General features: G+C 34.4%; 1 protein-coding gene across 1 annotated transcript in view; it reads left to right on the forward strand.

Annotated features, from left to right (window-relative positions):
- Positions 1-23,250, forward strand: part of LOC145284083 (uncharacterized) — a 361,761-nt gene that overhangs the window by 136,674 nt on the left and 201,837 nt on the right. The window contains exons 16-23 of the mRNA XM_080133150.1: positions 483-651; positions 7,301-7,488; positions 9,178-9,390; positions 10,414-10,528; positions 13,931-14,200; positions 15,705-15,947; positions 18,623-18,873; positions 20,232-20,324. Coding sequence (XP_079989276.1) covers positions 483-651; positions 7,301-7,488; positions 9,178-9,390; positions 10,414-10,528; positions 13,931-14,200; positions 15,705-15,947; positions 18,623-18,873; positions 20,232-20,324 — 1,542 coding nt within the window. The remainder of the gene's footprint in view (positions 1-482; positions 652-7,300; positions 7,489-9,177; positions 9,391-10,413; positions 10,529-13,930; positions 14,201-15,704; positions 15,948-18,622; positions 18,874-20,231; positions 20,325-23,250) is intronic.

Below are 23,250 nucleotides of genomic sequence, written 5' to 3' on the forward strand. Positions count from 1 at the left end.
TGTAACAAAGTTTGACTTAGAAAACGAAAAGTAAATAATTCTATGATTGTACGTGACTAACAATTTTTGGCTCAAATAATGTAGAAGCAATATGTCGCTTCGTAATATTTCGTAATAATCGCGTGTTAACTCAAGTTACCATTACAAAAAAAAAGCAGAAGATACAATCCAAATGTAATTTAGTATGAAAATTCCGTAAAAAATGAGGTTTTGTTTTGTTATAATTTTATACTTTTGTCTTTTGCGTTCATTTCGATGTTATCTTTTTATAGTGGATTGTAATTAATATTTAAGTTTCATATTTACTGATTTAATATATTTAAGCTGTTTTGAAAAACTAAATATATTTTCTGAAGACTCGCAACTCAAATCTTGTCTTCGTTTGTTTTTGTTCATCTATTCTTTCACGATTCTGGTATTTCATGGTTGTGTGCCGAAGTTCATGTATAAATCTTACATATTATTTGTATTTTTAATTTCAGATCACAGATGACCTGCAAATGGCATCAGTTCTTCTTGAATCATTTCTTGAACAATGTAAAATGAATTTGAAGAAAATGCCACAAGTTTGGATAGACGGCAAATTTCCACCTGCACTTCTCAAAATTCTTTGTCCCAATGATTGCTCTTCTAGTGGAACATGTGTGAACGGTCAGTTTTTTCTAATAAGCATTTGTTCTTTTTGAATTACAAGACAGCTTTGACACCGAATCTCAAAAATGATGCACGTTTTACATAATTAAGTCAAGTTCTTTATCTATCTATCTATCTATCTATCTGTCTGTCTATCTATCTATCTATCTATCTATTCCAGTCTATTCTACTATTATATAAACGGAACTTTATATGTGTTTTGTGTTATCGTTCCCTATGAACTCCAAAAATGACTGGGCCAGTTTTTATGAAATTTCATAAAATGTACTTTATGTATCTGGCAGTGTTCGTAGATAAGATTTGTATCGGAATGTCTTTGATAAGTATCAATAATCGATAATCGAAATAATCTGATGAAAGAAAGAACAGGCGATTTTGCCCAAAGTTAACACCTTACACAGCCTAATATCACAATACCATTTGAGAAGTTTTATTACCACACAAGCCGAAAGGTCCGACATATAAAATCAATAGTATGTTCTTCGATATATATGTGACCGTTATACACGCGCGCACACACACACACATACATATATATATTGTTATCATACAATCATCAAGTCAACTGAACAACAAATGTAAACCAAACTCTTTCGTCTACACGATTTAATATAAACAATACCATTGGTGCGACCTGACACAGTACCAAACACTTCCGTCGACACGTCCCGGCATGGTCCTGAACAGTTCCCTCCATACGACCCAACATGATCTCAAACAATGATCTGTACAACCTGACCCACTACCAGATCATCGCGGAATGACTCTGGGGTCGTCGTATATATTTATATAGTCTGTTTATTATACAAACATTATTGGTTACAGACGTGCATACATGTTTCAGTGGAATCTACATTCAAAAAGACCACCTAATCAAACCAAAAATGGGGTCGATATTGAAATTAGAGTCAAGGTTACATTCGTATTTTTATAAAATATATTCGGGTGTGGTTTACGTTATGAAAGAAAGATGGGTGCATAGTTTGTAAATGTGAACAGTGGAGGTTTTGGAGAGAGGTGTGATAAAGAAACGGAGTTGAGGTGAGGGTGAAAGGAAGAGTGAGGAAGTTCGATTTCGTGTGTCAATCTGTTGCAGCAGGAAGGTATTGGTTTCATTTTAACTTAGCAGTTGTTTATTGGTCTAAGTTTTTGCTTTGATCTGAAGTAATATTATACTCTCATCATCGTTACTCTCCTATCTTAGGTCTTTATGGTTGGTTTTTCTTTTCTGGCGGCAACTTCCATCATCTATTTTATTGATAAGCTCTATTTATTTATTTTTATCTTATTCCTCGCTTTTTTTATCCGTTCATTTGTTTCTCGTTTATTTGTTTGTTTATAAAATATATGTCCATATGGTCAAATTAATAGGCAGTGAACAAATATACAGGCTTATTTATATGATTTAATTAAAGGTGATATACTGGGAGTTATATTTTCCTCTTTTATGCAGTGTCTGAAGTAATTGCATAAGCAAAGGTTTTTGACAGTGTATAACCATAGAATCTATTTTTAAAAGTCATTGAGGCGCTTCCTATGTAGAATTTTTCTATTTCTGGGTTTTCTATTTTTAGTTTTTATATTTTAGCCCGGTATACCACCGAAGATGTGAGGCAATTTAATTTTTTTTTTTTTTTTTTTTTTACATGGTAGTCACCACTTATCAAGGCCCGGAAGCCACTCGGGGATAAGGGTTATTTCATGTACGGTAATCAATGGGATAGTATCGTAGTAATCGTTAATATTGGAGATTTGATAGTGTGTTTGTTTGTGTGTGTCCGTGTGTGTGTGTATCCTTGTATTGATTTGTAGAATGTGTGTTATGTCTTATAATTTTATAACATTATAAATGTATTTGTTTCCCTACGAAAGCAAATGTTGTACAAAGTCGTTTTTAATGTGGGGGAGGGGATCAGATCTCCTGAAACAAGGGTAATTGGTTGTGATTTTTTCATTCAATTTTGATTTTGATTTTTTTGGATTTTTAGATTTTAATTTCTTTCTATTGTGATTTTCGTTTTAGTTTTTGTCGGTTGAGGTATTCATAATATTATGTTTGTTTAAATAAAGAGGCGTATTTATAAATAGATGTGGCTTTTCTAATGTTTCTATTTATTTGTCTCCCCACGTGGGTAGGGTTAGGCCCAGGATCGGTTTTTAGTGAGGGGAAGATCTCGCTCCCCAGAAGGGCCCTAGAAAGGTACGAGTATAAGAATGAGAATTATCTCAACCACGAAGGATTTCTCCTCCACCGACTGAGGTTAGGGGGGGTGCAGTGTCGGAACAGATACTACACTGTAGTTCTAGAGTTTTTGTGATGGACATTAAAGTCACCAAATACATGTACTTGTGCACTAGTGTCGAGGGAGAGTGCTGTGTCTATGCTGTCAGATACTTTGTTTATTATGGTGCAGTCCTGGGAGAGCGGTAGAGAAAATAAAAGTAGCTAATGTTATGTTGTATGTTTAGTCTAAAGCACATAAAGGCTTGATCGTCCGTTTCTAGGTTTGTTTCTCTAGTCAGGGAGAGGGTGTTACGAACGTAGACTCCAAGTCCGTGCATATGTCTGTCAGAGTCCTTACGGCAGAGTGGGGGATAGCCAGGCATGTTAAAGTAGTTAGAGGGGATGGAGGAGTGTAGGTTAGTCTCGCTTAGTGCTAAGATATCCGAGGTATTTGTTAGGAGAAATGCTTCAACATCAGCTAAATTAGTTCTAAGCCCACGGATGTTAGTGAATGCAAGCCTCAAGGGAGGAGACAAGTTGGATTTGTTTGTCCCTAGGCCTGGTTTAAGCTTATTTTTTTATTGTACTGTCATCATGTTTTTAAAGAGTTTCAGTTAGGTGAGGGGGAGCTGAACAAGAGGTTATGCAGGGTATCAGACATGCATCACAAGTAGACCATCATCTGACCTTTCTTCAACTAGGACTTTCTTTCAACTAGAATTTCTTTCTTACAGTTACTTCTGGCTTCTATATACTTCTGCTGCAGAAGTGGAAGTAATATTGGGGAGAGAGGGGCTTGCTATAAAATTTCTGTGTGGAGGCATGTTCTTCAATTGCTGTTTGGAACCATTCAGTGGTCTCATTTGTGCACTGTTCAGCAGGAAGTGAAAATATATTTCGCCATGGGGCGTCTCTAATGAGATGCCTGATGGCTTCCCAGTCGGCCTTTTTATATCTCGTTGTTTTGAGCAATGGCTCTTCCATTTTGGCTCTAGAGTTTAGGATGATTTCAACTATTATCACAACATGATCAGTATTCGTCTGTGGGCGTTCGTAACACAATCATCAGGAACTGTGGTCAGAAACAGATCTAAAAGTGGTGCGTGTTGCACTTGCTGGTCAGGAAAACGGGTTGGAAACGTAACCGTCTTTGATAGGGAATGAGATATAGAAAAGTTATGTGTTGTGCTACCAGCTTCGTCTGTGTAATTAGGGAATCCAAGCCAGTTACTGTGGTGGACATTGAAGTCACCAAATTCATGAACTTGTGCGCTAGTGTCAAGGGAAAGGGCTGTATCTATGCTGTCAGAGACTTTGTTTACTAGGGTACAGTCCTGGGTCGAGGGAGAGCGGTAGAGAAAATAAAAGTAACTAATATTATGTTGCATGTTAAGTCTAATGCACATAAAGGCTTGATAGTTCGATTCTAGTTTTCTTTCTCTAGTCAGGGGGAGGTTGTTTCGAATATAGACTTCAAGCCCATGCATATGTCTGTCAGAGTCCTTATGGCAGAGTGGGAGATATCCGGGCATGTTAAAGTAGTTAGAAAGGATGGAGGAGTGTAGGTTAGTCTCACTTAGTGCTAAAATATCCGGGGTGTTTGTTAGGAGAAATGCTTCAACATCATTTAAATTAGTTCTAAGCCCACGGATGTTAGTAAATGCAAGCCTCAAGGGAGGAGGCAATTTGATTTTCTTTGAGTTTTGTCCTGGTTTAAGCGTAATTTTAGATTGTGCTGTCATTTTTTTTTTTTTTAAGTTTTAGTTGAGGTAAGGGGTGCTGAACGAGTGGTTATGCAGAACACCAGGCATGCAACACAAGTAGACCATCAGCTGACCTTCCATCTACTAGGATTGTGGCCTCAGGAAAGCCCACCAGGGATGAGTGCAGGGTCCCTTTCCATGCGCGACATGGCACTACAAACATCCCGATATTATACAACTGTTGATGGAGCAGCCACTCTAAGTGCTACCAAAGAGTTAGGGCACCTATACTACCAGTCAGGAACAGCAGCCAGAAACTGTCAATCCGGTGCCGTCAACCCATCAGACGATGGTCGACCCAATCTACTTGTACTGGCATTATGATGTTCAAGCACTCCCAACTGCCCAGTTTAGAGGGGGATGGGATGTGTCGGGAGAGGGGGAAATCAGCGTTCATTGCCCTAGTCAGGAAACAAGATCGACCACTGAGTGTTTCTGTCGAAACCCTGTACTTCGACCTCTAAGCCTGACTATTAGGCAAAGAAGGAGTATGGAAGCCGAGTGATAGACAGTGCCTATCTACTTCTTAAGCAGTTTACGTTTGCAGACCGGTAATTTGTTCAAGTCACCAGCTCTAGGAAGGATGTCATCAAAGAATGGAGGGACCTCCCTCCTCTTAGGTTTAGTTTCAGAGTTTTCCTTCTCCTAGACGGATGACCTGGGAAGATCTATGTGTCCATCAGCACCGAGAGTGTTTACCCCGCACCTGGGTCCTAATCCAGGTATTTCTTCTACCCCACAGATTAGTTGGAAAGAGTTAAGATATGGTTTAATATTTTTCCTTTAAAGTTAGAAAATTTTTTTGTTTTTTAATTTTTTTATTTATATGTTGGCTTAGGAATAGGATAACGCGTTACAGAACGACTTTATATTAAGCGTGTGTAATGTATGAGTGTTAGTAGCAGCTTGGGGAGTAGGGTAGACTTAGTGTTTAGGAGTGGATTAACTTACAGAATACAGTAGAATTAATTTTTAAAATTTATAGTCAAGTAAAATTTAGTTATAGAGAAAAAAATAATTTTTTTCCTTTTTATTTATTTAACAAGCAAATCAGACAATGGCAGTCGTCTTGGAAGAAATGAATATATTGGATATACGTAGCATGCAAGTGAGGGGTGTTTTTACAGTAATAAGACTATATGGCGCGTCGGAATTTGTAGTTAACGACAGTCTATTAGGTCAGGCACAAGACATTGTGTATCTATTCAGAAAGGCATAGTGACGTATCTTAGATCACTGTATATTTCAGGTACATATATAATTAAAAGTAAAGCAAACTATATTCTGTGGTTTGTTATAGATAGCAAGGAAGCCTCATATTCAATACAAGCGAGTTTATAGTGATTGTAGATATTAAGTTTATTACTTAAATAAAGTATCTTCTAGTGTGGAAAAAATAAGTCCAGCTTTCTGAAACTTCTGGGATTTGCTTTGCAAAGACTCCCCCCCCCCCGCTAGTTTACTTAGAATATAAGAGTGAAACACTATTTTGCCTATAAGGAGGGGGGGTAGATAACGAATTTCAGCTTTAGTCGAGATAAGATTGGAAAAGAAAAGACAAATAAAGACGATAAATAAATACAAATAAAACAAAACCAAAGAAAAACAAATAAACGAACACGTATACCTTTCTTAGAAGCAAGATTAATTTAAAAAAAATAGTACTTAACATTTCTTTAGGCACACTGGACGCCAGCTCGTTTGGCATGGCTAAGAGAGAATTTGGCCATATTATTTAGAGGTGGAGAGAGTGCTTTCTGTTACCCGAATATTGACTCCGCATGTGTCATCTATTTATAGAAAATATTCTTTTTTACGCTGTTAAGTTTTTTTGGGGGGGTGGGGGATAAAGTCGTATCTTCTAGTGCGGAAAAACATGGGGCTTCCCCTAGATGAGAGCCACTTATTTCAATTGATGCCAGATGGGGATCAGAGCCTTGATGATATAAAGATAGGAGTTTTGTTTTAGATGCATTAAAAGTAACCAGCCACCTCTTCCCCCACTCTACCACGTGCTCGAGATCAGATGAGAGAGAATCAGAGAGAACTTTGTCATTTACAGCCTTTGATGTGTTGCCATAGATGGTCGTGTCATTAGCATAGATGTACCTGTGAAATCCAAAGATGGTTCTGCCCTTTTCAACAATGTTCAGGAGACCATGGAACGATGGGCAGAACATTTTCGAGATCTTTTTGATAATCTGCCGGAAGAAAACGCCCTCAAAAGAAGCTCGTCACCAACTATATATATAATCAGACTTAATATGAGGGGGAAACACGCTTAAGTGCTTAAAATAATTTTAAACGATTTTAATCGACTTTTTGATAAATTCACCAAACGTAATTTTTAATTTATCGCTCGTCGCAACTATGGCAAATTTCTCTTTACACTCGAATAGAAGTTCGAACATTGGCCCACCAAAAGGAAAAAATGGATTGCAAGAAAACCAACAGGAATTATCCCCGCTATTCAACGAAACATGCATAAGAGAAAAATGCTGCCTAAATATATTCTATATATTTAGATATCTTTACTTGTATTGTAAAATCTTCAAACTTTCAATTAGTTTGATATTTCTAATATACCAACCTTTCTCTCTTCTTATCTTTCTCCCCCCCCCCCTCTCTCTCTTTTTATTATATTATTTTTTTCATCCAGGAAAATGTATATGCAATAAAGGATTTGCGGCTCCGGATTGTTCAGTTGATCTGAGTACACCTCCTGCAATTACTTCGCTCGAGAATGATGGAAAATGTTACACTGTGGACAATAATTGTGACACAGTGTCGGTTTATGGAGGTCCATTCGTTGAAGACTTGGTCCAATGTCACATTTCTGAAATGAAGGTAATTCTTAAAAACTTTATCATTTTTTTTAAGTCAATGTTATTGAAACTATTATTTTATGATTTGTGTCGGGATTGTACATTTTATGACAGTGTCAAAATAGATCTGCTTAGCCGGTACGAACACCATAACGGTATGAAGTAAACCATTACGTACCTCCATACATATGTGTGTGTGTGTGTGTGTGTGTGTGTGTGTGCGCGCGCGCGCGTGTGTATACTAGCAGTCCGCCGGCGTTGCCCGGTCGTAATATATGCTTAAATATGATATTTTAATTAATGCAGATTTTATATTTTATTATTATGCAGCAAATTTTCTATTGATTATCATATTATACCCGATATGTACAGTAGTGATTTCAAAAGTTAAAAAAAAAAATGAATTTGGTGTTATCAGCTGAAATTGCAACCAAAACATTCACCGCTCCAACCTTATTCATTATTTTACACTTTAGCATTCGTTTGAGCTATTGCCTGATGGATAAAAAAGGCGATACATAAGGCGACTTCTAGCTAAAAATGTATATATACGCGCATTCTTAAATCTGTCGATTTACTCTTGCCAAATTCAACTGTTTTTTTTCAATTTTTACAATTTAGCAGCAATTTTACAGGTTAAAACCAAATCAAAAGTATTCCCGAGGGTCAAGTACTCAACATATCAAGTTACAAGATTGTAGACAAAATATTCAGAGAGGAGTTTGGTAGAAACGTTTTGAACATACACAAATAAAGCCACTTATATATATATATATTGGGAAATGATATACAAATTACCATTAGCGTATGAAGCGATGCTCTTTGTGTAAACAAATTGAGCTTAGGTATTTGAACAATGTCAAAACATGGTTAATTCACTGCCCACATAGCAGTGCAACGGTTAGAAGCTGCGACTGTCGTTTGGGCGACCGAGTTTCGATCCTGGCTTGAGGTAGGTGCTTGTCTAGCCGCAGATGAGCTGTGAAACAGCGAAATAGTACTGTATGTGGATGACATATATATATATACACGCACAATCATGCCTATGTTCTAGAATGTTTTCATTCTAAATTCTCTACAATTATGCACAATGTAAAAACTATGCATACAATTAATTAAGCATTGTTTAAATGAAAATAATTATTTAATAAAAAGCTATAAATAATGAATAATTAATGAACGGTCATTTTACAAAGGAATATGCAAATTAGTTAACTTTGCTTGTATATCCATGACTGAGTATATTAAGATGTCCGTTTTAATAATTTTAAATGGAAAAAGTAGGCTTTTAATATCAATGTCAGAGCGAGCAAACCCCAAATTTTTAGGTATACATACATATGTATATATGCACACATATATAAATATACATATATATAAATAAGTATATACAGAATAGATAAAATTGATAAAAAATAAAATTAATAAAGATACAAAAAAATGATCCAATAATGGTTGATATGATGTAAAGTCCAATCACAGCAACCAAATTTTTATACGACATTCTATGTAGGGAGTTGGGCAGCAAGATTTTTGTTCAAATTACATTTAAATTTCTACATGTCGGTACAGTCAGGAAAACTGGAAAGAGGGATGGATTTCCAAATGCAAGCAATCCGAGGAAAGGAGCTATTAGAGTATAAAGTTTTCCAGAAATTGGAGAGGAGTTTATTATCTGTAAATAAAACCAATTTTGTCTGTTTCTTTTCAGGGTTCCTCCAAAGGAAATGTGACATATGAAGTTGATATAGCTCGTGCTGTGTTCAAAAGTTTCAGTGAGGTTCAATGTAAACTTCCTTCTCACGGTCATTTCAAAATTGAAGTAAGCAATGATGTCAGTGTTCTGAGCAACGCAAAACCATTTGTGAGTTTCAACCCAATATGTAAGAAATGTGACCTGGATAAAATGGAATGTGAATTAATCGTAAGTCTTTGAACAACATCATTTATAAACAATTTTATGTAAATGTTGTATTGCCCTTAATTGGAAAGAGAAGAATGTATTGACGTTGTGCAGCGCTTTTTCTGATAATCTTGGATTGATGTAGTTTTATAAATGCTTTTCTCTTGAGATAATGCACTCATGAAAGGACATTGACCATTTGAATGGCACTGTGAGTTCTTTGCTCGTTGATTGGCATACACTCTGTGTGGTTTTCCTGCTAAACTATATCTCATTTTCACAATGCAAGAAGTCATGGCGCAATGGCTACAGTGCTTGGAAGACCCAATTGTAAAAGTGATATTCTCCTGAAGATTGAAGGTTCAATTCGCAGTGTGAACGACAGAAAAATGCAATTGTGAATCACTTAGGATCTCTATCCATTTATGGCTGATAGAACGAGAGCATGCTACCCACGTAAAGTAAATAAAGGGTTTTATTCGAACTTTCGTCCAGATTTCTAAGTTCAACAGAAACATTCTCGAATTCGACAAGATATACCTGAAGAAGGTCGGTTGTTACATCGGCCGAAACGTGAAAATGTTATTCAAGATAAGACGCGACGAGGAGTCCAAAGAATCGAAATAATTTAAAATTTTAACAGTATACTTCTATTATATATTGTGAGATTGTAGATTAAATTTCATCAAAAGAGGATGTATTTACAGTTGTAAGTGATGTGGCACTCATAGTTCCTGTATACGAGATTCGAGACCACTTCCATTACATTACTCAGAAAATCTTATATATAAATTCACTTATATTTTTTTAACCCTTCAAAAAAATAAAGTTGACCCCCCCCCAAATAGAACCTGAATTCACAACAACACGTTTTTACATTCATTTACATTCCTAATATGCATTCCCACATCATGAGCAAAAGTTATTTTTGTGTCAAAGTCAATCAATCAGACAGAAATAACATTGTGTACTTTACAATAACTAATGTCAAAGAAATATAGAACTCCTATTCACTGCCTGGTTTATTTCATATTTCTTTTTCAGAATGACACTTGTATTATTAACAACAAATGCTACCAGTCTCAGCAAACCAATCCAAACTCAGAATTTGAAATTTGCGACCCAAATAAAAACCAAACTCAATGGACAAAAACGTCAGGTAGGTCATCGTTATGTTTTTCTCATATTATTAACAATGTAGGATGGCAGGCGAGGTTTCATTTCTACCTGTAACTTGTAACCCAATCTCAACCCTGACCTTTTTCCCTATGCAGTGAGATTAGACATGATATGAGGAGAATCCAGCTCTCATGAGGAGCATGAATACAAAAATTACCCTAGAACAGACCCGTCGCTATACACCAGTTGGTGCACTTCAGACGATCAGTAATAACCTCACCTTCCCAAGGAAGAGTTAATGCCTGGGAAGGTGCAACTTATAGAACCAAATCAGACTATACCTCATTCTGAGAAAATCCATATATAAAAAAAATTTGCCACAAAATAAATTGTTGGCAATAAATGAGTCCGAGAACATTCTAGAATTGTTTTCCTTGTAACAAGAAATTGAGAAGACATGTACATTTCGTGCAGGTATGTTAACGCGTGTGTACATGGAATAGACATGAAGATATGTGTGTATATTAACATGTCTGTTTGGAAGTGAATATGTAGGACCTGTGTATATGTTTTTGTTTAGTAGTGTGTGTGTATATGGTGTTGCTGTACTTGGTAATTTATGTGTGTCTTCCGGGGTGTTTGTCAAGAGCTTTCAGCCAAAGACCGATGTTAGTTTTTAAGGACATACTCATATGTGTTGTGGGTTAAGAATACCTTATGCATTGTTTGCAGAGAAAAATATACCGGAAACATAAAGCTGTAAGTTAGGTTTTTATACCACATGCAGGGATTCAGAGTAAATACTCTTGACGCTGTGAATGGTTAAAAGACACTGCTGATTCGAATGTTTGCCCAATTGAGAGTCTATATGCAAAATATTCACAGTGCTACTTTTAAGTTCAATAATAAACTTCGCCACAGGGTAATTTTACAAATTGGGTATAAAAGTTATGTTTGCGCATCCTTAAAAATTACCTTCTGCCATTGTTAATATTCCTAATAGAAGTCTTCTGGCTTTCATACAAATAATTTATTGGTGAAGGTTTTTTTACTTTATAGTATTACTAGTGGGGTGTGTGTGGTCAGGCGGGGGGGGGGGGGGGGTTAATGAAAACCTAGAAGTAAAAAAACAGAAAAAAAAAACAGAAAAACGAACGTTAAAAAATCTGAAAAGCACCTGAAAAATGGCTTAAATAACCCTGCTTCAATATTAAAATTTTAAAAATCGAAAAAGAAAACACATCTCACACCACGATTCGACCCCAAAACGTTTAGATAATGAGGCCGCGCTCTAGGCAACTGAGCTAAGACGACGTCGCCAAAATTATGTCGCTTTTTCAAATATTTAAAGTAAATCAGGTTACAACGTCGTATGACGCATGCGTAGAAGCGAACTCATCAAGAGAGGACGGTTTTTGATTACCCCCCCCCTGTAGAAAACTACTGATTTCAGGGTGAAGGAATCAATGTTTTTTGCCAATTCTTCAATATTTGTCGGGCGAAGGTTGGAAGTTTAAAATTATACCGATGTGGCGAAAATCCGTGACCCGTGTGAAAAGTTTTTGCGAGGCATACAAACACACATACATATATACAAACAAACACACAATTTCGCTTTTATATATATAGATTAACTGAGAGAAACAGATGATAGTCTGTAGGTATGAGGTTAAACAATATCGTAGATGAATTAGAATCATACATTTCAATTGTTTTACATTTCTTGCACACAAACTGATCATCAGTTTTGCAAACTACTTGAAATTATGTACAAATAAATAAAAAATATTGGTATGTTTTAAAAGAGTTAAGAATCTGCATCTGAAAAATGTTTTACAGTGAGAGAAAGTAATATCTATAATTAATAGGAGAGGATGGGGCCTAGCTTTGCCCAGGCGTAAAATGCGCTTAAATATAATATTTTATTTTGCCCAGATTTTGTATATATTATTATAGAGTCGTGATTTCAAAAGTAAAAAAAATTATTTGGGTGCTATCAGCTAGAATCGAAACCGAAAGCAAAACTGTAGCATTCAATGGTGGCAACGTACCAGCGCAACACGCATATGGACTGATCAAAAATAAAAGATAAAAGATGAATGTACGAAATGTTTAACGATTTTTTTCAATTTTGACGCATTTTTAAAAACCATTTTACTGGTAAAGACCCATAAAAGAATAAACTAGCAACCCTTTAGGCATTGCTCGGTCATAAAATTCGTTAAATATATTTTAGTTTATGTAGATTTCGTATTTATTATTATAGATTCATTTCTCTATTTATTATCATATTGTACCCAATATATTGTGGTGTCCGCCTAGCATAGCTCGATCGTAAAATATGATTAAATATGATATTTTAATTCATGCAGATTCCGTTTTTATTATTACAGAGTCAATAGTCTATTGATTGTTATTGTGTGCCTAATATATAGTAGTGATTTCGAATATTAAAAAGAAATAAAAATATGCACCATCAGCTAGAATCGAACCCAAAGCATATAGCTCTTTATCATTATTTTGAGCTAAGGCTATACGCATATAAAAACTTTAAAAAAAATAACGTTATTAAAAGTAAAAATGTAGATTTCCATGTGTAGAAGCAACACTTTTAGTTGACTTAGGCCTGCCAAGTTTCAATTTTTTCAATTTTGACCACTTTGCAACTATTTTACCGACTAAAACCCAAATCGAATTTGTTCCACACACCTTAATCAAGTTTCAAGTCTTTGGACTAAAAATTGACATAGTAGTTTGTTCTGCACACAGACAAACAAGGTCACACACACACACACACACACACACACACACACATATATATATATATATATATATATATATATATATATATATATATATATATAGGAGCAAACAGTTAATAAAAACATGTTAAAAAACACTTTGAAAAAGAGTTAAAAACATATTTAATCTGAAAAGGAAACACTTGATAAGTGGATAGTCCTTAATCCGCGGAGTATCTCCTATTTGGTTTTATCGAGCTTTTACATCTGGTTGAGATTACTTTATAAATATTAATTCTTTAATATTTATAATATACTTTAGTTTTACCATCTTTGATCTTTTTGGTAAATTTAATTGTAATTTTTATTATATATATATATATATATATAGTTATAAAGTTATAAGATATATATGGCAATTAAGCTACACAGAATATTCCGCATTTCATCCACGCTAGGATTCATCAGGCTTTTTACCCTCTTATTACACTTCTGCTGCTACTATTACAACTACTATTGCTTCATCTATTTTCTCCCCCCCCCACAATTTACATTTCTATCCTCCCACCACCTCTCATTTCATTCTCCCTTCCTCACTGCATCTAAATTATTAATTGTAAAAACTAATAAAAAAAAACAGCATTATTCCATTTTACTGTTATGTATATGTTCACATTTTTGGTCTTTTTCTTTTTGTGCAGGTCCCTGTTCTGATTTGGATAAAATTTGGAAAATTCATCCGAACAAAATAATTGCATTCCATGACGATGTCATTCGTAATAATGTCACTTCACTTGAAAAGTGTCGGGATGTCTGTCTTAAGGAATCTTCGTTTATGTGCCACTCCTTTGAGTATAATGATGAACGTAAGGAATGCCACTTATCCAAGACAAGACATGCTGATGTGAGTTTTCATTTCTTGCCAACACAGGCTTCATGGGTGTATCAGGAATGGTATTGTCCACAAGTTGGTAAGTTGACCTCATGCCATTTCAAATTAACCATATTTCTATGTAATTACACTGTTTTATATTTTGCTATCTTCTCTTAAGGTGGTCAATAATACTCTAGTGTCAGTAATGGATATGCTAATGTTATGTAACGTGTGTGGCTACGAGGGTGCAAAGATTTACAATAAACGAATGTTGACATGCAACGAAGGAAAAAATTCGATCTTGGGTGATCTCTTTGGTTAGGAGAAAAATATTATTACTGTAAATCATTCAATTAAATTTTGGTTTATCCTAATACGACAACCTCTGGAGTGAATGTGGTATTGTAGTAACTGAGATATTTCTTGTTAAGAGCACGATAGTCAATTGTTAATATTTGGGACCAAGAATGACCAACGACACCCATTATTCGCTTTTGAATGGCCTTGTTCATAATTTGTTCATTATTTTTTATATTTTGTACAAATAAATATTGTAAAGTGCAGTATATGTTCTGATATGGTACAATCTCTTTGTTCTGTCGCCTGTCAGTGAACAGAGATCGTTCTAGACTAGAGAAATCTCTATTTTCGTTCTTATTCACCCGGTTTTGTGTATCTGGATATTATCCAAATTAAAAACCAACTTTGTGTCTACATCTGTCTTCATAGAGAGACAATTACATAGGAGCAGCAATGTTCTGGATTTTAATTTCCATCAATTTATGTAGATTACAAAAACTAAAACTAAAACTAAACAGTCTGTAATTTGAAATGTCAAAATTAATTTTAGGACAAAATTAGAGTAAAAATAAATTAATGAATAATGAAGAAATTATCTGGTATTAAATTAATATCTGGTGATTCGGTTAGATTTCTTGTTAAGAGCACGATAGTCAATTGTTAGTATTTGGGACCAAGAATGACCAATTACCTCTATAATATTAGAAATAAAAAAATAACGTTGATCAGATTAAATCTGGTAATCAATGAAATCGATTGGAAATGAAATTTTTATTTCTAACAATACAGATTAATAGCTGGAACACTTGACTGAAAACACAGAAGTTTATGTGACTCGTAGTAAAAAGGGTTATTGATCACAAAAGCATTAGAGAAAAACTGCTTTTACTTTGTAAGGTTAAACATTATTTTATTTCAAGACATAGTGAATTTTAGGCAACCCGATGAATAATCTGGGAATTTTCTTTTGTAAATTTTACAGTTTATTATGTGTGCCCGGAAACAGTCCTCTACTCACTCACCCCCCCCCCCAAAAAAAAAAGAAAATTATAAACTAGTGCTACACACATTGCTTATACCTGTCCTGGGACGGGTATTTTGCTAAGTTATGTATATAGCTAAACTTTTTTTTTTTTAATATATGTTAAGGAGGTTGGTGAAAGATAATATTTCCTTCTTAAAAGTAAAATTTGTGTTTTCCTCTTTATTAAATAAGACGTTATTCTTTATTTTCCATAACAAAAAAAATTTTCTTTGGAAAACTTTTTGTTTTAATCATATTTCTTCTTTTGTTTTTCTAGATATCTGTGAAGACAAAAGACGCGAATTCCTTGAAACCAAATCGAGAGTAGTCACAGACTCTGCTGCAGTCAAAAAAGAATCTGTTTGGACAAAGGAACAATGTCTTGCTCTTTGCAAAAAATCTTGTAGATCTGCTGTCTATAATAGAAGAAGGCGCCTGTGTCTTTTAAGTACATCTAACAGGGATTTACTATCTACAAATGCTTATGACTGGAACTCATTTTCCCCAAATTGTGTAGAAGGTAAGCGCATGGATGTGGTATTTCTTGAGAACTAGAAATAGTATTACATACGAATTAGCATGCTTAATATTTGGTGAGTAAGCCCACTAAATTGCTTAGTTAAAAATAACAGGAAATGAAATTTTCTGAACTCGAGGTTAGATTCACTGTGGGAATTAATTAAAACGAGTGTGATATCACATGGCTTAGAGGGAAAGTTTTAGCAGTTTGTTTATTAATTTCTTTTTGTTTCCTTATGCCCCAATGGTCAGTGAGTTGGAGTTTGAACGAAGACCTAGCAGAATAAAACTCATCTGTCTTCCAACAATTTTGTCTTGTCTTAGTCCTTTTAATAGATATGAAAGAATTTATTTGGCACCAGGTCATGTACAGGAAGAAGCGACTCACAATGTATCGAGTTGACAAGAAAGTTCATGCGGTTTTTATCTTTTAAATTCAGATGAAAATATCTCAGCTCAAACAAAAATTTATTGAGTTTTGGAGATACTTGAAAAAGTTATAGTCGGTAGGTGAGAGATCTGGGGAGTATGGCGGATGAGGCACAGTTTTATAGCCCAATTCGTTCAGGGTTGGTTTCACAATGTGCAGTTGGGCATTGTCATGGAGGAGAATTAGGTTTTTTCTGATGACTAATGCTGGGTGCTTGTGTCGAAGTTTCCGATGTATTTCATCCATTTTTTTTTTTTTACAGTACTTCGTTTGCATTCAAAAAACTGTAATGAATGAAAATGGTCGCAGACCACCAAATAGTCAGCATTATCTTCTTTTGGTGCAACTCTGACTTCGGAAAGTGTTGTGGAGCTTCGTCGGCATCTAACCACTAAGCTGAGCATCGCTGGTTGTTGTAAAGAACTCACTTTTCATCGCCAATCACAACCCAGTCGAGAAACGGGCCGTTCTTATTGTGTAAAAGAAGGGAAGATAACACTTCATAACGGCGTTTGTTTTGGTGGTTGTTCAATTCATGAGGCACTCATTTATCAAGTTTTCCAATCTCTCTTTCAAATGATCGAAAATCGTCGTATACATTACGTCTAATTCAGAAGCAAGTTCTCGAACACTTGTGCATGGATTGGCTTTGACTAAGGTTCTTAATTGATCGTTGTCAACATCCGATGGCCGAGTACTACGCTCATCATCTTTAAGACTCATTGCCGACATGGAATTTCTTGAACCACCATTGCACTGTGCATTCATTAGTTGTTCCTGTGCCAAACGCTTTGTTAATATTACAAGCTGTTTCAGTAGCTTTTCGACCTAGCTTGAATTGAAATAACAAATAAAAAAGACAATAAGTTTTAAAACGATTATAATTTAAACAAGTGGATAGAGTGAAAAACGCACTTTTAAAATGATATATAAAGTAAAGATGTTACAAGCTGTTGCACTTTAAAAAAAAATCATTGAAAATTTTATATCTATATCATTAATTGCTAGATGAAAGATAATGTTTTTAAATTGCAACAAAATGTACATTACATAAAATAAATCCAAGGTAATTTTTTGATTCAATTTAAATTAAATTTTTATACATTACTTTGTAAAATTTATAAAAGTGCACTTTGAAGATAAATAAATTTCAAATTGAATCTTGTACCTTTATTTTTAAAGCCTATAGTAAAAACATTTTGCTTAACAATTTTCATGCCTTGGATGAAATGCTTTTCTAACTTGTATCTTATCTTTTTAAGATTATATTTTAAAACTCTCCTTCTCTCTATTTCAGTTTGTATTTCTCCTCACACCACAACTCATTTTTGCAACCCCCTCTTTGTATTATTACAGGTCTGAATATTCTCTCTGTTTCAGTTTGTATTTCTCCTCACTCCACAACTCATTTTTGCAACACCCTCTTTGTATTATTACATGTCTGAATATTCCCTCTGTTTCAGTTTGTATTTCTCCTCACACCACAACTCATTTTTTGCAACCCCCTCTTTGTAATACAGGTCTGAATAATGAGAAAATCTGAATTTTTTTAACAAAAACTTTAAAATAACGTTTTTAGATTAAATTTTTTAAAACTTCTTTCAGAATAGAAAATCTTTAAAATTTGATAAGGAACCTATTTCATATAGGTTTCATTAACATACATAACGAGAAAAATAGAGATGAAAATTTCTAAAGACTGTATAACTGGTCATGGTCAATAGTAGTCCTCGCCAGCGAAAGTCTTTGTTATTCTATTATTATTCTTATTTGAAATCAAAATTAAAGATTCTGCAACAACTTTCTTCTTAACCTGATATAATTTAAAACTTTGGCAGAAACACAACAAGCAATAATATGCTTTTGAAATTAAGTGTAGATAGTATATAACAGCTATAAAACGTTACACACAAGGGACGTTCCAATGGTAATGCTTCCTATTTTTTTATTCCATCCAAGTAGATCAGAGGGAATTGCAAATTGCAAGTTATAATGACTGAGTTTATGTATTCGTGATCTGAAAGTTTCATGTGCCTGTTGCAGATATTGACGGTATGAGACTCTAAGAAGTAATATGAAGAAGTAAGGTCCAAATAAGACTTTGGACCATTCTTACATTGTTAGGCAGAGGTGTACAGTCTCATGACTGACTTCTGTTTTTTAACCTGTATTTAAATGTGATCGTTTATTTGTGTCATTTTAGATAAGCATATTGAAATATTGAATTGTGTTTTGATCTTTTGAAGGAACCAAAGTTGAGAAAGAAGGTATTCCACCACAAGTGCCCAATGTAAAATTGAACAATTCTTTTGCAATTGATAATGATGTCTATAGATGCCAACTGCCTCATTCTTACTTGAACACATTACGGGATTACCAAATAAACTATATCTGGCTTTTTGATGGAAAGATAATAGAAGGATACTCAGATTCCCAAAACACTCTCAACAGTAACCTTCCGGATTCTTTTGCAAAGAAAGTCAAAAGAGGAACAAAGGTAGGTATATTCATATGCAGTTTCATATATTTTGATGGAATGTACTCTGATGAACGCATTGCACTTGTACCCTCTTGACGTACATACCCCCGCTTAGCAACAAAATCATACCCTTTCAATGTATTCTAATACAGGCTGTCCAAAAAGTCACTGAAGGGTTTTGAACTTTAGATTCTTTAGTTTTGATGATATCTTTTTGTAATTTTAAGACAATCTAAGACATTACGAAAGTTTGTAAAATAAGGCAAAATTCAGACAATCTTTATTTATGAAAAATAATATCTTTTAAATGTTGCCCATTTTCAGCTTCGCATATTTGTGCTCTTTCCAAAACATTATTCATGACAGATTGCAGAATCTCTGAATTGCGATTTAACCCCCTTATTTCGTTTCTGATGTTTTCCTTCAATTCTTGCAGAGTTTGGAGTTTGTTAACATAGACTCTTTCTTTAAGATATCCCCACAAGAAAAAGTCGGGGCTAGTCAAGTCTGAGGAACGTGGATGCCGTCGATAAGCTCTTTGCATCAAAACAATTGACTCCCGATTTTGGTAAAACAATTTCACAAATTGCGTAAGTAGTTCAATGTTATACTGATCCATAATTAATTTCCAAAAGATTATCTGTAAAATATCTGAATTAGAGAAAAAATAATAATTAATAATAAAATAACAAAGATTTTCAATCCTTCAGTGACTTTTTGGACACCCTGTTGTTTCTTCCTTCAGACTACTAAATTTTGGAATTTACTTTCTGCTGCCTGCTTCTCTGACTATACTGACCTGTAGAAGTTGAACATAAACCAAAATTTTCCTCATTTCCCCTAAACAAGATCCCAAATAGTCCAACTGGGGATTTGCCTTGTTATGGGTGAGCATGAGTAATATATATATATATATATATATATATATATATATATATATATATAATATATGCATGCGCATATGTACAGGATGTTTTTTAGAGGCAGCGAACTTTAAATTCACAACTCTTTTTTTCTTTAATTACAGATTTGGCAATTACCGATTATTTTGAGTACAGCTTGGTTTGGTAATTCATTAGGACTGAGTTGCATGCCACACAGTGTGTTATACGATCAATTTACTGAGCGAAATATTTGATGAACAAATAATTTCACAAAATGCAATTGTCAACTGACCACCTCGTTTGTGTGATTTAACCCGATTAGATTATTTTCGTTGGGGATACGTAAAGTCCCATGCTATGCTGATAAACCTCTCTCTTCATCTATTCAGTTTCCATACTAGATGGAGGTTAGCGGCCGTTCTTCTATTCATTTATGTAAACTTCATCGACATAACGTATTACTTCATTAATGCTCTGAACATTTTCTTGCAGTTACGTTGTGCTGTTAGTGTCTGCTACAAGAGTCAATGCGAAGAAACCCGTAATGTTCTTGGATGGAGTGAAGAATTCGTAGCTGACATTCTGGTAAAATGTTGTTTTCTTTTTTTTAATGTATAAAATTTCTCTTTAGATTGTTTCGATATTGGGTTCTTCTTCTACATCTATAAAATAAAGTTGGCCAGATTTTAAAAACAGGACCTAAATAGTAAGATGACAAATCAAACGTTGATTCTGTTTAGCAAATTTTCGATTGTTATTGTTGTGTCATATTATTTGCTACAATTTAATTTTTTGAATACTTAATCCGATGCATTAATCATTTAATACGTAGAAATTCTTAAAATCACCTTAAAAGAAAAATCAACTAAGGGAAATAACTTTTATTATTTTAGTAAGAGCTATAGTTCCTCATTTGCTTTTTTTTTCGTATTTTTTCTGACTTATGTGTTGCTTCATTCTTACTAAATCAAAACAAGGTTCACTTTAGCTTACATACTGCATATCATGTTGTTATAAAATACAGAAGTATTGTGTTGCTATAGAACAGACATGTAGCTTTGTTATAACAAGGCCATATTTCTATGTTTTATATTGTTTCTGTTATATTTCGATGAACATATATATATTGCCTTGAACATAGAACATATATATATTGCCTTGAACATAGAACATATATATATTGCCTTGAACATAGAACATAGAAATATTACCCTGTTATAAAACGTAGAAATATTGCCTGGTTATTGAACATAAACATTTACAAAACATAGAAAATGCTTTTGTTATATTACATGTTATATTAGAATTTCATGTACAGAAGTTACAACCAAAAGTTGCTAATGAGAGATAGCAGATAAATTTATAAGATCCTCCTAGTTTTCTTGACTCTAAAAGTACTGACAGAGTTATAGAAAATTGTTTGCATTCTCCTATGCCAACTGGTAGGGGTATTCTGTTAAACCCATTGATTTTGTGCTAGTCTTTATTAGTAACGTTTACGGTCTCTTTCATTAAAGATGATAATAACGGTAAATTTAGAGTCTTTAACCCTCTGAAGGCAAACCTTGAATTTCCAAAGATTCAATACTTGTACACTTCTGCTCCATTCCTTAAAATCCATATTACCATTTCCATTGTTATTTTTTATTTCTATAATGTTCAAGTTATAAATAAAATAAAAGCTGTAATTCATTTTTATGGATGTCAAGCGAACACAGATCTCCAATTAATCAAAATAAAATATACAAAACTTCTTTCCTAGAACTGCCTGTCTGTGTAACACAATACCGCAGGGTTACTTACTAGCTCAATATAACATGGTCGTTTTAAAGTCCATCATAAACAAGTTCTTGTTGAGCTGACCTCTTCAATGATAAATTTTTACGCAATTTCAACCATTACCGATCATCACGTTGTTAACACTCAATAGCACTTATTCTCGAATGGCCTTTGGGCATTTATAACTGTTGACCCTTTAGCAAAAAGAAGAAAAAACTAGTTTGGATAACATACTTTCAGAATATATATATATATATATATATATATATATATATATATATATATGACTATCTGGAGGGGTTTCTATCTCCAAATCTCCATGAGGAGTTCAAGAACTACAAATTTATAGAAATATACTAGTGTATACTCTTCGTCAGAAATGACAAAGAAGTAGGTTTGGCTAGTGTTCATATTCACATTCATATAAAATAACGTCTAAAATCAGTGAACCCAAAAATACGAGAAGAAAGAAAAGGTCTATCTACCTATCATGTGTAAATATCACTAGACGTCGCAGCCCTATTATGTTACCTATCATCTTCTCTCCTCTTCTGATAAGAAGCATTAGGCTTCGAAATAGCATGGAATACAGGGTTCTCACTTACCCTACACCCCAATTGATGTTTACTCTTATTGAAGAAATGAATCAATCTATACATATTACTATATACTTTTCTATCGTGATTTTATATATATATATATATATATATATATATTTACATAGGCATCACCACTTATCAAGGCCAAGAGGTCACTCGAGGAGAAGGGTTAAAGAGTGTACAGTAGAAATTGGACAATATAGTAACTGTTAGTAATGAAAATTCGGTAAATATGTTAACTTAAATGGAACGGTTCATCAAAAATTGTTTACATTAGACTTGAAGGCAACCATACTGTAGTCAGCTGGAAAGCAGGAAGATAATTCCACAGGCGTGCAGTTCTAAAAAAAGAAGCTTTGTTCATGGAATCTACGTTTAGGTTTAGGCACAGATAAAGAGTGGGGGAAACTAGTGATAGTGTTTTCTGCGAGACGGGTGTGTCTTGCGAAAGTCTGGCGAGGAGGGACCATAGATTAGAGCTCAGCCGAGCACTTGCCATGAAAATAACGATAAAGCAGAGACAAACTTGCAACATCTCTTATATGAGAAAGAAGTTGCAGGGAAGAGAAAAAGGCCTTCCCCTACGAGGCTACAAAGTCTATTTTGAACTCTATCAAGGCAGGATAAGTCCTTTCTAGCAGCTCCTGCCCAAATGTGGCAACAGTACTCCATCCCTGGACGTATCTAGCTCTTATATAGATAGAGAATTGCATCAGCAGTGAGCTATCTACTGGATCGATAGGAGGATCCCACCATTTTTCCAGCGACCTTGGCAACTGATTTAATGTATATGTTCCATTTAAGATCAGGAGTAAAGGTCAAACTCAGAAGCTTGTCAAAACATGAGGTCTCCCCAAGACGAGAGCCATTTATTTCAATTGATGCCAGGTAGGGATCAGCACGTTGATTATGTATTTGCAATAACCCTTATCCCTGAGTGGCTTCCGGGCCTTGATAAGTGGTAATCACTGTGTAAAAAAAAAAAAAAAAAAAGATAAAAGCTTGGTTTTAGATGCATTAAAAGTAATAAGCCACCTCTTTCCCCATTGTACCACTTGCTCAAGATCAGAGGAGAGAGAATCAGAGAGAACTTGGTCGTTTACGGTCTTAGATGTGCTACCATAGATAGCAGT

Source organism: Euprymna scolopes, chromosome 8 (genome assembly GCF_053919585.1).
Source record: "Euprymna scolopes isolate OS-2025 chromosome 8, ASM5391958v1, whole genome shotgun sequence".
NCBI lineage: Eukaryota > Metazoa > Mollusca > Cephalopoda > Sepiida > Sepiolidae > Euprymna > Euprymna scolopes.